We start from the raw sequence: 13160 nt of genomic DNA, 5'->3' as shown, positions 1-13160 counted from the left end.
TGTGTATATCATTTGAATTTCTTCAATTTCAAACGAATGAGCGCTGATTTTCGTATAATTTTTGTAATATTTCAAATATTGTTAGGCAACACTGTTGTCTTCTAATCGGATTAAAATCTGGCCGAATTTTGGCCGATATCGAAAAAAAGTTTGGCCGATATCGAAAAAAAGTTTGGCCGAATTTGGCCGTGAGATGGCGTGTGTTTGGCCGTGAAGCCTGTCGACTATCTGGCAACCCTGGTCTAGACTTATGACATTTCATGCGTGACTGGTATCTGATGTCTACTAAGGGCCAGTTCTCGCTGTTGCTCTTCTCTCTGCTGAGCCAGCTTAACAATGTGCATGCTTGGGCCTAGCCCTAGGCTAAACTAAGCCTAGGACTAGCTAAATCAGTCAGGAAGGTGGACAGAGTTTTTCCATTGTTAATATCTTCACTTTTGTACAAGTGATTGTAATTAGATATGAGCATTCGTGCAGTGTGGGTCGTACCGTTACCCGGAATCACATCATCAGATAAAGTTGTTTTCTCAAGGTAATACCGTGGGCCTAGCTAGGCTACAATCTAGCTAGGCCTTGGCCTAGTAAGGCCGGACTGTTTAAGCAGCCTGTCATTTTGGGAGACAGACGATTGGGCCCATTTCCAGCGGATCGGGCCCAACTAGTGTTGACGATCGGGATCACAGCACAGAGGTGTTATTTAGCATATACAGTAATAATAATAATAATAATAATAATAATAGTAATAATAAGATTTATAAACGCACAAATCCACTGCAATAGTGCTCAACAAGGCGCTACAGGAAGAAACCAAAAATTACCATGAACCTAAAGCTACAAGAAAAGAAACACCACACCATCACCGCACGACCGTTTACAGGCAATTTAAGGCACAGGGGCCCGCCTATTGATTACTCACAGGTGCTCAAGTAATGGGAGTATCTAACTAAAACAATTAAGCAAGCAAGCAAAGCGAACCAGGGAACTAGGAAAAAGCAGCCGACAGCAGATGCGTCTTGAGAGCTTTTTTGAACAAAGCAGTAGACTGACACAAGCGAATATTTATTGGCAGTTTATTCCAGTGGCGTGAAGCTGCAACGGCAAACGATCGATCACCCCATGAATGTGTAGACCTAGGTTCAACAAGCAGAAGTTTGTCAGTACCAGAGCGGAGAGTTTGTGATGGCACGTACCACACAAGCAGTTCACGAATGTACCCAGGACCTTCATCATTCAGAGTCTTAAATGTAATGAGCAAGATCTTGAAAGAAACAGGTAGCCAATGAAGTTCTTGTAAAATCGGAGTGATGTGCTCAAATTTCTTTGTTCCTGTAATGATCCTAGCAGATGTATTCTGCAACAGTTGAAGGCAATGCATGGATCTCTTAGAAATACCAAAAAAGAGAGAATTCCCAAAGTCAAGATATGAAGTAACAAATCATTGCATGAATCAGTTGTGCTGAGAGGTAAATCCAGTCCTTCTTATATTGCGCAAGTGAAATGTTGAGGAGCTAGTAATTTTGGAAATATGCCTGCTCAAAGTCATTGAAGAATCAAGTGTAATACCCAAATTCTCAACTGGAGGTACCTGATCGATCTGACATTCACCAATGTTGAAGTGGAGGTCTTGGCATTTCTTCCTTTGTTGAGGTGAACCGAAGATGATGAATTCAGTCTTGTCCTCATTTAATTTTAGAAAGTTTTCGGACATCCAGGTCTTCAACTCCAAAATACAATTTTTAAGAGATTTTACATTTACATCAACTTCCTCGGAAGGTTTGAAGGAAATATAGATCTGTGTATCATCAGCATAAATATGGTAAGACAAGTTGAACTTGGATACAATTTCACAAATTGGTAGCATGTAAATTGTGAACCACTGAGGTCCCAAAATTGACCCTTGAGGAACGGAATAGTCAAGACAGAAAAAGTCAGACATGGAGTTCCCAACACAAACTCTTTGTGGACGACGAGAGAGGTAGGAGGAGTACCAGCTTAGAGCGTCTCCTTCTAGACCTATATAATGCTTGAGGCGATCCAATAGTAAAGTGTGATCAACCGTATCCAATGCAGCACTAAGATCCAATAAAATGAGTGCAGTAAGTCGTCCTTTATCCATCTCTTGGAGAATATCATTAGAGACACGAAGCAGTGCAGTCTCAACACTGTGGTGTGGCCGGTATGCGGACTGAAAAGGATCAAGTAAGTTGTATGCATTAATATGATGAGCAAGGCGTCTGGAAACAAGGCGTTCAATCGTCTTTCCAAGGAACTTCAAGTTTGATACTGGTCTGTAATTTTTGAACTCTTCATGATCTAAGCAAGGCTTCTTAATTAGAGGTCTGATATGACAAATCTTCAGAGTATCGGGAAAATTCCCCTCTTCCAGACTTCTATTGACAATTAAAGTGATAGATGGTAAAACAACATGAAGACACACCTCTTTTACAGAGTAGTAGGGATGGGATATACATATGAAGCAAGGATGCAATTCAAAAAGTCCTATCTATCAACTGAAGGTTGGTAACAAAATGATATTTGCCCTAAGTTATTTGGGACTGACTTTCCAACTTTGGGGAGTTTCCCTTCCGTTTAGTTTTATGGTACATGTGCAAGAACATCCCTTACTTTAGAAATAGCGTTTGCCATGAAGACTGCTCCCATCGTTCCAGGTTGAATTCAAACTTTTCATATCCCTCTTTGTATTCACCTATGTTGCCGATAAGCACTGTCATCGTGTTCTCAATATGTTCTTAAACTCCGATGAAACTCTTCATAAATATTTAAGAGTAGACAATCCCATCCTCGTCGCCAAATTGCAGTATTTCGGAGTCCAACATGAACACGCTTTAAACAGCAAAGGCTTCCATATTGAAACACTTTATTTCCAAGTGTCTGAACAGCAGAAAGCTCACTTTAATTAGTCTTAATTATATGGGTTCCATATGTGCTTGATCCAATGACCAGTGGTAATATTATTATGTGCATAGGTCTCTATAAAATGCGTCGTATAAGTCGACCAATATTATTATTATGTTTTCTCCAGGTTCATCTACTTTCACTGGCTCCACCGATAGGTCCAGAGGCACTGTGTGGGTTCTTGACTGAACATCAACATGAACATTGTCTCTTTCATGGGCGGCTGAGAATTATTTTATTTAAAATGAAAATAATTTTGGCCTAATTTACAGTTTCACTGTGCAAAAGTGCTGCTGCTTAGTTTATCTGTGACCCTTACTAATGCGTTTTTTTATTCTTAGAACGTTTAGTACCGTTGAACGCAGAGCAGTGATTTTTAATACCGAAGAACATGTACCAATTCCGGATGACAAGGAGTTCTACAGGGCACTGGTAGATCAGCTTGGTTTACGTCATCCACAACAACAGGTCCTAATATTAATTCTTATTTCCATTTCATTAAATTTCTCCTCACTTTGAGAAAAAAATACATATTTTTTAACAAGGTAAAGTAGCACAAGAAAGGTACATTTAATGGAAATGTTAAATTAAGTAATTAGAAATATTTTGGGGGCCAGAATATAGGATTCAGTGTTTTTACATTTACAGAACTAGACACTGAGAGGGACTGAACAGACAAATTGCACTAGTGCTTGTGCACCTGTTTAGTTGACTCAATAGAGAGACAGATTAGGTCCATATTGGAGACCAGAGGTCTCTCTGAGAAGAAGGTTGAGAGAGCAGTGGGTGGAGAGTTTGGAGGCCTGCATCACATGTCACTGCTTACAGTTACCCTAGATTGTCTCGTTGGCTACCATGAGCCAACATTACTATAATATTGACATTCTTCAAATTGAAAATTTACTCGAGTCCATACAATTGTCATATCAACCATGAATAATATATATAAGATGATGCCAACAGTCTGTAAATTCATTTTAGGTGAGGTTTTATTTCCCAATATTAAGACACTGGAAAATATTTCCTGTATTGTCATTATATATTTTTTACTAGTAACTTTTTACATGTAACTTTCACCTGATCATATTTTTTATCTATTGTTTTAATTTTATTGTGTTTAGTTGTCTTTATTACTACTATTTTCATTTTGTTGAATTTTTATTGATTGCTAATTCATTAATCCAACAGTTTGTAGAATCCAGGGATAGTTGTAGCAAGGAATTCCAGAAGCCAGTGTTTGAATTGAAAACCAAAGATGGTGCCCTGTGGCCTGTTGTTATCTTTGAACAGGTTTGTATCTATTCTTCTATCTATTAAACTATTTTCATGTTATTCAAAATATTTTGTGTAAAAAGAAATATTTAATTTATATATACTTTTTACATTTATTTTTTCTATGACAAAATATTATTTAATTTTTATTAAAGATGTACTATCTGCAAAAAAGAAAAAAAAAATCTAGAGCTGTCAATCCATTGAGTATATATCTCCGCCCTGTACCTGAACCTTTTACAAGGTGTTACTTTGAAAACCTTTTTTGGAGAAGGAATTAAATCATCATGACACTATTTCATTTCATTTCACTTTTATTGCCAAATTCCAAAAGTATATACAAAAAGAGTTAATCAAGTACACATGGCAATAGGAGGTTAAAATAAAAGATTTCTCTTGTCAAGTTTATCCCCCTTTACATGGGGAATGTCCAATCAAATTTTATATTCTGGACAGGGCTGAAGATTGCATTAACCATATTAATCATTGAGCTAACTTTTATATGTTTATTATTTAAAGTTACTTTTGTTTTTTTCTCTTCATCAGAACAGCTTGCTGTTTTGTTGCCTACCATTAGTAGAGCAGGGATGTAAGGCACGTCCACCACTGATTGACATGTAAGTTGTAGGATCAACACTAAGTTAAAAAAAGTATATGCATAACAACTTCCGAGATGCATATGTATTCTGTAGAAATAGTTTATACCTGTGATGCTTCATCCTTGTAATGAATGGGTTATTGAGAATGTCAATGTACAGTATTTGTTATTCTTATAATTGGGCTAAAATATATATTAAATATTATCATTTGCCTACAAAAGCCAGAATAAATATTTTCTTTTTGCAGTCCAAGTTTATCACAAGGGTTTTCTTTACTCGTCAACATGGCAGATTATCTTGGACCTGTACCAAGGGATGTAGATACAGTAAGTGTTTTATAATAATGTATTTTTTTCTTGGTATTTTATTTATTAATGTTACTGTACTATGAATTTAACAGTGGATTACATATTTCAATTGGGTTTAGCTCGGTTTCCATACAATCGCTACACGCTATCGCGCTAGCATTTTTGGTGATGCTGATTGGTCGGTCGAATTGGGAAGCCTTTATGATTGCACTGAAAACACTGCATGACAGTGTAGCGATTGTATGGAAACCATTCTTAACTCCCACTAACTTTACAAAATACGTAATTTATAAAAGCCATATTTGGTTATTTTTTACATATCCCTGGCCAAACCATGTACTTGCTCAATTTAAAAAAAACAAACAAAAAAAGACAAAGCTAGTCCACTATAATAGCCTGCGTTACTTTTTTCTCAGTAAATTAACCAGATCTTGTGGTAATTATAATCAAGTGAGTTTTTTCTGAGCAGAACAGCTGAGCAACAGTATTGTGCATAATCAAATATTTAATTGCTAAATTTGTGCACCAAAAGCTTTAAATTTTGGCATAGAAAATATTTTTTAGTCACAGTCTCATACTGCATATTTAAATCCAAGTGTCAAAAGTGGTAAACAACGGCATGATTTAGCAGAGGTAAAGTGACCCTTTGTCTAGTTTAAAATTAATCCTATGCAAACATGCCTTTATATTGTATAAATTGTTTATTATCAGACCAAGTTATTCCACCATGATCAGATTCACAATAGTATAATTATTCATTGTCTATTGAATCTGATAGACAGATATATTGATATATAGCATATGGAATATGCCTAGCTGACTAAATGCATAAGAATAATATTACCATAATTTAAAAATTCCTGATTTAATATCCAAAATATTTGTAATATTTAACTGATTATTAGTTTATTGATTTTATTTTCTAGTAATGATTTTGGATTGTATTGTTTTAATTTATTTATATAGATTCATTAGTAAATTGTTTTTATAGCACATATATTAATAACATATATTGTTTTAGTTTTCACCACAGATCCAGGATTTGTTTGTATACATTACACAGGCTGCTCCATTTGGCACACCCATAAACACAAACCCAGCAACAGTTAGAGCAGTACTCCTCAGTAAGCAGACACCCCAAGTTCCAAGTCAAGGCTTTGTAAGTGCTGGTTAACTTTAATTGCATGAGGGAACCATACAGGATATTACAGCATATTACATTTTCTTGGTATTCTTCGTACTGAGATTGGACTTCAGAAATGCCATATTCATTAGCCCATTATTAACTTGGTGAAAAGTGTATTCAAAAAATGTTGATGCTAAATTTTGTATTCAAGATTAAACTGTACATTCCTGTTATACACTAGGTTTGCTAATGAATTATGCATCATAGTACACTTCCACATACTTTCCATTGCTTTTACAAGTGTGACAAGTGAAATTTGTTCTTTAAAACAAAATTTTTCAACTTGACAACCAAATGTAATATTCCTAATTCAAAGGTCAAACATCGGTATCTGTTTTATTTTCTTCATAGATTTTCTGCACCTTGCATCCCTAAGTAATCCCTATACTTTTAATATGAACAATGTTTGCCCTACCTGACATGTTATCATACTGAATGCTCAGTACGATCCCAAATATGTGTGAAAAAAATGTCACAAATGACTCTTAATCCAAAACACTTGTTACTTTGGGTAGGGCAAACATCGTTTGTATTATTATTTCTCCCGACGAAAAAGCACCATCAGAATCCTATATTTTTATTATTATTTAGCAACCAGCATGGAAACCAATCCTGTCAAAGGTGAAACCGCAGTTGCAGTTTGTCATATCAGAACAAATACGTGCCGTGCAATATGACTCAAGTAGTACAAAGGATGTATGGGATGTCTATGGCACCGTCAGTTGCAAGGTCAGATAATATACACAAATTTAGTTATTAGTCTAGTTCTGTTTTGATGTTATAGTTTGTGGTATCATAGAAATGCTACTACAGTAGTATTGGAAAATTGATTGATTGATAACTTGTGTCATGATTTATATGGTATTAGAAAGGTTACTGGAGGCAGTGTGAGGGTAAACTTGACAGACTGTTCGATTGGCTCTATTTCAAAGTGTTTGAATTTTGGTGACATGTTTATATCTTTTTGTTGATGTTGCAAAGTATGGAGAAGAGACAAATTTTTTACCATGTTTCTACTAACTTTGTCAAGCTGCTTCCCAAGAGTGTAAGAACATCTTTTCAATAGGAGTTAAGGTGGACCAATTTTTGTATTGGTAGTTTTGAAATTTCTGACAGGCACCTTCTCTTGCTAATGTTATCTTGCTTTTTTTGACAGGCAGAACTCGATGGTATGATTCCTGATGTGAGCATGGCATTGTCAGTGCCTGCTGATGCAACACCACTGGATCATCTCATTGTTAGTCCATGCGTTCAACAGGCAGATGCACAGATTATTGAAGGTAAGTAGAAATGGTACTGTCCAAGGGGTGGCTAGATCATGCAGCTCATCTTAAACATTACAATTAGTTATATAAGAGAAACCGGGCTCCGATATAAGAACACAGAATGATGTATATAAAGTATGTATGTATATATTTATGTATATCTATAAATGACATGGAAGCCTGTAGCACACCCTAGCACAATTCAGCCAATAATGACATTTTTTCAAACTACTGATATTTGCTCTCACAAGACTACTGTAACATAAACCGGGAAGAACTGGCTGGTCGCACTTGAAATTATCTTAAATATAATTGTCAGAGCTTCAACCAAGTGCAGCTTCATTTGGGAATTTTTTTACCAATTGGATTCAACATATTTTACTCTCTTTAAATACGTACTGAACAGCGCTACTTTCAGACGGACTCTGTATGACATAGATCAATATCATGCACCAAAACCTTTAAGCATTTTTAATGACAAGACAGAACCTTATTACAGATAATTTGTAATAAAACATGATTTTCTGTCACTGCATTAGTAATCTTTATTTTCAAGTCTTAAAAAAAAAGTTTAAATTTCATTCATATTTTTTTTTTACAGGTGCAAAAATTAGTGGTAGGAGAGGAAGCACTGCTCCTGTTATGAGGAAGATACGGTTCACCCCTCCCCCAGAGATGTTTACTCTATGTCATTATACATCATCATCCATCCCTGAGCTCCCAATACAAGCCTCCTACCAGATGAAAGGGGATCAGCATTCTGTTAATATCCTTGTACAACTGAAACTCAACAGTGCAGTCAAGAATAACTTTGAATATTGTGAGGTTCAGTTTCCATTTTTTAACAGGTAGGCCTTTTGATCAACTAGAGCGAACGCTTTAGGAGGATATATCTTATGAATATACACATTTTTCTGGTATTTGTTTTAGTCCAAATATGATGTCAATCAAAATTAAATATTAAGGAACTTGCATAATGCAAAGAAACATGTATAAAATTCAAAACTCTAAATGTGGGATGATTTAATGTTGGTTCAGTTATAAATAAATGAAATGATCCCTATATTACAATTCTGATAAGATATGAAACAAAAAAGTGATTCAATATTTTTAACTTTATTTGTTCATCTTGAATGAAGATGGACAAATGAAGTTCAAAATATGGAATCACAGTGGCTTAATTGTATCACTATTTTGGAATTTGTTTATCTTATGTCAAATTTATCAGTGAACCCCATTGTTTATCAGTGAACCCCTCTGTTCAGTGGTTCAAAAAGCTATAGAATACTACTAAAATCACTGAGGGAGTGTTCCATAATATTACAGCTTGCTTTTCAATCTACCAGGTACCCACTACACTATTGAATGCAGAGATACAATAGCAAAAATGTTTTGCCTGAGGACACAAAAAATGGTCAGCTTCAGGCTTCAATACCTGGGACTTTAGGAGGCAATATGCTAATCACTTTCATGCTGCAGTAGGCTGATTATGGCGTAAAATGATGATAATAATGATGATGAAAAGGGCATGTTGACATATTGTATTATTTGATGTTGATATAATGAATGGTGGTACTTTTTTTGTTGTTGATAGGGGTATAATCCAAAATATTGATGCACAGCAAAATGTAGGAAGTATCATAATAAGCGGCGATAAACGGCGGATTGGTTGGAACATTGGACAGAAGTTCCCATCACGTTCATTAGAAGTGTCACTGCAGGCTACAATCAAATTTGGTGACATTGATGACAGTCAAGCAACCAATATGTATGATGACCCATTCTGTGTGGGCTTGAATTCATATGCGCAGGTATGCAAAATCTTTATTACAATCATACTAGCGTAGCAGTCCCTGACGCAATCAGGAAGGCTCCCTGATTTGACCGATCAATCAGCATCCAGTCTGGTTTCCTTAAAATCGTTTTCAGTGCAATCGTTAAACTGTGTAACAGTTTCCGACACAATTGGGATAAGGCTTCCGGATTTGACCAACCAAACAGCATCACCGAAAGCTGTCAGCAATAGTGTGTAGCGATTACATGGAAACCAAGCTTTACTTTGGACATTGAATCAATCAATCTCTGTCAGCGGTTTTCAATTCTAGCTGATAAGATTTATTTATTTATTTATTATGTTTTTATTTGTTTATTGTGCTAATATTTATTCATAATAGAATCAGCGAGTAAGTAATCAGTGTAAGTAATAAATGTAAGTCATCTTCTATTTTATAGTGACTTCCATATATATATCATCTCATTTACATATTTTATGCCCACAACATGAAATAACCTGCTGAAAGTTAAAAACAAGTACAGAAACAGACCCACACATCTGTCAGATCATTTTACAAACCTGCCGAATGCTGTCATAATTATATGGACATAGTAGAAAAAATATAGAAATAAGTAAAAAATAATTATAACAATTTGAATATGTATGACTAGCAGGACAGTGTTCAAAGTTCAATTTATTTTCCATACAACATAAACAAAATGATACATATAAATGTAAATATAAGTGAACATAAATATAAAGCTATTATTCTGAAAGTTCTGAAAGTGAACTACAGAACTTTAAGATATAGCTACCTTTACAGAGTTGAAAAAAAACCCATTTAAAAAAAAATTATTTATTCATTCTGAAGTAATTATAAGTAAAATACATTCAAGAATAAAACCACAGAAAAGTACAAAAAAGCAACTTATTTCCACTGTGGTCCCTAAATGAGAATAATTAACCATTTAGACCATATATGGTGAACAAATTACAAAATGCTATTTCAGTTAATTACTGAAACAAAAATAAAAGCAAACAACATTAGCAAGTTTTTATACATTATAATTCTTAAGTTTTGAATAGTTATGAATATGAATGATTTACATAATATGAATGCGGTGTACTTTAACATAGACTACATTGCATAGTGCAATTATAGAAATAATTAATTTGCATAGTATAATTGCACTATTCAGTATTATGTAATATTATTCAAATTTTATTATGCAAATAATTGGGCTAAATATTCATTGTTAACAATAATTGTTATTTTTTACATTTTTTTCAGATATTTTTCAAGATACTTGATTACACGCACAGTCGCTGTGACATTGATCAGCGGTCAGTTCAAGTTCACCCTTCAACAAAGGTCAAATTAAGAACAGGTGAGGTGATGTTATAACCTGCCTAGCTGCTGATAATTATAAAACAGTTCACTCTACAATCTGAGACCACCTTTGGGACCTGAAAATTAGGATGGTTTTGGGGTTCGGTCTCCAATTGATTGATGATTTTTTGTTTGGTTCTTTGGAAAGTGGTCTTAAATTAGAGGGGGCTCGGAATTAGAGGGGTCTGAAATTGGAGGGTGCACTGTAGTTATATATTTATTTATATATTTATTTTATGAAATACACCTTCAACAATGGGAAACCCACCACTTGAAAATTTAATGTAGGTTTGGATAAAGTATAAAATTTGGATAAAGTATACAATAAGGATTTAGTTAATTAGCAACAAAGTGTATTTACCACAAAAGTGCTGTTTGTAGTTTCAATAAATTCTTTAATTCTGTACTATCAACAGGTTCTCCCACCATTTTGCTCAATTTTAGGCTTCAATGTTTCCTAATGTAACTATTTTCTTTTTCAGTAAGGGAGTTTGTCTCATCAGATTACAAGGTTTGGAATTGCCATGGTGACGCCCAGTCAGCATTCTCTCCATCTCAGTTGCCATAGCAATGCAGTAAGCATGCAAAATAGTGCTGGATGTTTGTATTCCACATAGTCTGTCAACGCCCTGTCCAAATGTTTACTTGATCAAATATAACATAAAAGGAAGAAAAACAAAGAAAGCGTCATTCATTTTCCATTTATATAACTGTGGGTAGGCACGAACAAACCCAACAGAAAAACATGTTTGTCAAATGGTGGAGTATTCATTATTTGAATCTTAGAGAAAGATAATTAGTACTGTTAGTTCATTTTTCTGTATGGAATTTACCTAGAAAATTTTGGAATCGTCTGATTCTGTTTGCCCATATGAAGCATTCCATCCCAATATCAGCGTATTGTCGCTAAATGTTAAACCGAGTAATTAGCATTAGAATGTGGTAGTATCCTATACTTTAGTACAGGGAGGCATAATACTTTTACTCATAACTTTGTCAATAGTAAGTCGATTCCAGTAAATGACAATAAGAATATATTCAAAAGTCAATTTTCATTTTTTTGGTTATTAGTGCTTGTTTTGTGATGGCAAGCCTCGTATAACAAATAGCCATTAAGTCTCATTTTTCCATTTGCTTACACGACGTTGTGCCAATAGCAGATAGCTACCACCAGTGAATGTGTTATGAATATGTTTATCAAAATCTGTGCTTGCCAGAAAGCAAGATCAAGATTTTTTGCATACAGTGTATTTTTTTTCACTGAAAAAATACCTGAAAATGATATATTTAATTTTATATATATACTTTCAAATATCTTTATGTGTATTGAGTTTTAATAAACTAAAGACAACTTTTAGATAAAGTTATGAAGTGATCAATTTTGACTCAATTGTAGGTAACCAGTACTGTCTGATAAAATTTGTTAATAAAGATATAATCAGGATCCTATTAATACCTGTGGCGTGTATATGCATCTTGAAATCGGGGTTTGGGGGTGCAGAAGAGGGTGCAAAGGTAAAGTGGATAAGCTTGATGATTAGGTGAGTGGGCTAGCTTGCGAAATAAGTTTATTTGAGGTGATTTTAACTACTTGACTGATTTTTTGGAGGGCAACTGGGGGGAGGGGGCATGAGTATATTTTGGGGGAGTGATCACATAATTTTATAATAATATCTAATGATACACATTAAAACAAAAAAAACAATTTAGTTTTACTTCATAACAGATGTTTTTCTTTCCTTTAACTCAACACTTAAAGTCAGGTTCTGGAGGAATAACAATCTTTTTTTTAATATTTAATATTGGAAAAATGGTGGTTACGCCCCTTTTCCCCAGTTTTTAAATATTCAAAAATCTGTATGTCGTTAACCGTTCCTGAGTTTTTAAAAATATTCTTTTTGTGTCTTTAAAAAAAAAAATCAGTTTTATAATATATCAATATAATATATCAAAACATTTTTTTTTCTTCTGGACCCCTCCACGACCCATGCGCAACTGATCGTTTTTAATGATAAACCATTAGACTACCACCTCCCACAATCAGCATTGTCTACCGCTGACAGGGAGGGGAGTTGTTTATTCGTTGTACGACCGTCGTACGACATAGCGAATGCCTGACTTTATCCAACATTTAGAGGATGGATGTGAGACTGTATTAACTGAGGCTCGGATTCCATACAATTGCTACACAATTACTACAGCGTTTTCACTGCAATCCTTGCACTGCGTAGCTGTTCACGATGCAATCGGAAATTCTCCGATTCAACTGACCAATCAGCGTTGCCAAAGGAGTCGGTGAAAGCGTAGCGTTTTTATGGAAACCGTGCTTAAGTTTCCTTTGGTAACTGAGCTCATATTAGGTGTGACAACAAAAACACTAATGTTATTTACAGGATTTAAACTCAGTATTCTGGTATTTAAAAGACGACGACAAAACAACCAAACTGGTG

The 13160-nt window shown here is 34.7% G+C and overlaps 1 protein-coding gene across 2 annotated transcripts; it reads left to right on the top strand.

Annotated features, from left to right (window-relative positions):
• The first annotated feature begins 229 nt into the window (after positions 1 to 229).
• On the top strand, positions 230 to 12163 carry LOC117110493 (AP-5 complex subunit mu-1-like). Of its 2 annotated transcripts, none has more exons than XM_033253221.1 (12): positions 230 to 532; positions 3258 to 3384; positions 4105 to 4206; positions 4735 to 4805; positions 5035 to 5113; positions 6117 to 6254; positions 6873 to 7010; positions 7438 to 7561; positions 8148 to 8394; positions 9141 to 9357; positions 10612 to 10708; positions 11193 to 12163. In XM_033253221.1, exons 1-12 carry the CDS (start codon positions 462 to 464, stop codon positions 11276 to 11278), a joined length of 1497 nt encoding a protein of 498 aa, XP_033109112.1. In that variant the 5' UTR covers positions 230 to 461; the 3' UTR covers positions 11279 to 12163. The 2 variants fall into 2 exon arrangements, with proteins under 2 accessions (XP_033109112.1, XP_033109120.1); XM_033253229.1 differs by lacking the exon at positions 230 to 532 and adding an exon at positions 2379 to 2516 and having other exon boundaries at positions 4740 to 4805.
• The last annotated feature ends 997 nt before the right edge of the window (positions 12164 to 13160 follow it).

The sequence above is a fragment of the Anneissia japonica genome, unplaced genomic scaffold (genome assembly GCF_011630105.1).
Source record: "Anneissia japonica isolate Jap-2015-1 unplaced genomic scaffold, ASM1163010v1 scaffold1511_len2985839_cov193, whole genome shotgun sequence".
Classification (NCBI taxonomy): Eukaryota; Metazoa; Echinodermata; class Crinoidea; order Comatulida; family Comatulidae; genus Anneissia; species Anneissia japonica.
Note: the sequence above shows the minus strand (reverse complement) of the source record. Positions and strands in the feature narration are given on the sequence as shown.